At 55.9% G+C, this 2,145-nt stretch overlaps 1 protein-coding gene across 1 annotated transcript; it reads left to right on the top strand.

The window, feature by feature from the left end:
- Positions 1-1,282, top strand: COL26b_000527 (uncharacterized protein; the record flags this gene model as incomplete). The annotated part of the gene is made up of 2 exons (XM_053173494.1): positions 1-1,080; positions 1,139-1,282. 2 exons carry the CDS (start codon positions 1-3, stop codon positions 1,280-1,282), a joined length of 1,224 nt encoding a protein of 407 aa, XP_053042542.1.
- Between the last annotated feature and the right edge of the window lie 863 nt (positions 1,283-2,145).

Here is a 2,145-nt window from a genome sequence, read left to right as displayed (position 1 = left end):
ATGTCATCCCTCCTCCGCGCCCTCCGACCACCAGCTTTCCGAGCAGCATGCCTTCGACCGCCACCCCCTCGGCCGCTCAATGGCACCTCTCCCATAAGCTCTCGTCTTGCGCAAATCAGATCAGACTCAGCGACGCCAATATATAGACAGACCCGACCCTTCTCCCAGACCCCGCGTGCTCCTCAAGACCCGCGCGACCCCCGCCGCCAAATAGACTACGACTATCTCCAACGACAGTACCACGAAAACCGCATACGAGCCGCCAAACCCCTGTGGTCAGGCAAAAGTGACGGCCGGATAGGCGTCTTCGAGCGATTCCGCCGCGCCGCGACGTCCCGGGGCACCGTAGGCACCGGCGTGATAGCCGGCTCCTTCCTCGCCGCCTGCCTCTTCTACTTCTACAACCTCCAGACGGTCCCTGTCTCGGGGCGCAAGCGCTTCAACATCTTCCCGGAAGACTACGTCAAAGATATTTCCGCCGAACAGGTCCGGCGCATCATCCACGAAGTCGAGTCGCAAGGCGGCCGTTTCCTGCCGTCATGGGATCCCCGCGCCAGGATGGTAAAACGGGTGATGGAGCGGCTGATACCTGTGTCCGGGATGGAGGATCTGCAATGGGAGATTCGCGTGATCGACGACCCGAGCACCATCAACGCGTTCGTCCTTCCCGGCGGTAAAGTGTTCGTTCACAGCGGCATCTTGCGCGTGACGAAGAACGAGGATGGTCTGGCCGCCGTGCTCGGCCACGAGATCGCGCACATTATCGCGGATCATGTAGGCGAGCGGATGAGCTCTCTAATTGGGCCCAACATCCTTCTGGGAGCGTTATTCAGTATCTGGCTTGCTACACCCCTGGCTCTGCCTATGGTCCATTACTTGGGCGGTGGATTAATCGATTTCATATTCACGCTGCCAATGGGCCGTTTGCAGGAGAGCGAAGCAGATTATATCGGCATGATGCTGATGGCAGAGGCGTGCTATGATCCCAGTGAAGCCATTGGTCTGTGGCAACGAATGGACCGTATGGCCAAGATGTATCGCCAGGACGAGATCCCCGAAATCCTGGGTACACACCCTTCGGTGCGTTATGGCCCCATTGTGTTTAATGTCTTTTGTATGGCTAACAGTGTTCCCGCAGAATGAGCATCGCATTCAGAAATGCACCGAGTGGCTGCCGAAAGCTCTTGAAAAGCGATCTGCTAGCGATTGCCAAGGAACTGCTAGCTTTGCGGGGCAGTTCAGGCGAGCCCTTGATTTGGGTAATCTGATCATTGAATTCTAGAGCATTTCCCTTTACCATACCCTATCATGGTAGGTGTTTGGCGTTGAGGGCATAGAACCGCGGAGACGATAGACGAGACCTTGGATTGGATGCAATCTCATGAAACTATGCGTCATTGTTATTGTCACAATCATATTATAGCCTAGTAAACTTTCATATATGAGATACCACAATACTTCAACTCATCTTCTAGATCGTTCCTTTCCACCGCATCGTTTCGAGCAACCTTGCATGCAAGCGAAACAGACTTGTCAGATACCCCGGCATCCTTGACAATGACATACCGCCGGGAACCGATTCCAACCATGGGAAAGAAAGAATTCCAGGCGCGTGAAAAAGTCTAGGTAGTCGCAAAGGTAGCGGAGCCTCGGATCTGGGCGCTGCTCCTCCCCCGGATCTCACGAGCTGAGAAATCGTCGCCTCGTGATTTGCTCCCGCATTCACCCCAGGCCACCAAGCGGTCCGGAGGCGGAGCTCCCCCAATCAGCGGACGAATGACGTCGTCCGACGACCCCTGTTCGCGCATAGATGAGCCGAGGTAAGTTGACTCGTGTACCGCTAGATGCAACACGCGCGCTGCTGGCTTGCTCTTTGCCGGTGCTTTGCAGGGCCGCCAGCCAACCCCCCCCCCAGTGGCCCGATACGCCAGGAAACGACACCGACAAACCCCCGACAACCTTGGCCCATCTCACCGTGTCTTTTTCCTTGCATCTTATCAACCTGCAACTCACCACCTCATCTTCAGCTTCGCATCTTTACAGCAACTACCTCCGCAAGCCTTCTCAGCGTCGTACGATATCTCGCTACTACATACACCGAACCGCGTCACCCCCCTCAAGTTCTCCCCAAACACAGCCGCCAAC

The sequence above is a fragment of the Colletotrichum chrysophilum genome (assembly GCF_026319265.1).
Source record: "Colletotrichum chrysophilum strain AFK26 chromosome Unknown scaffold_2, whole genome shotgun sequence".
NCBI lineage: Eukaryota > Fungi > Ascomycota > Sordariomycetes > Glomerellales > Glomerellaceae > Colletotrichum > Colletotrichum chrysophilum.
Note: the sequence above shows the minus strand (reverse complement) of the source record. Positions and strands in the feature narration are given on the sequence as shown.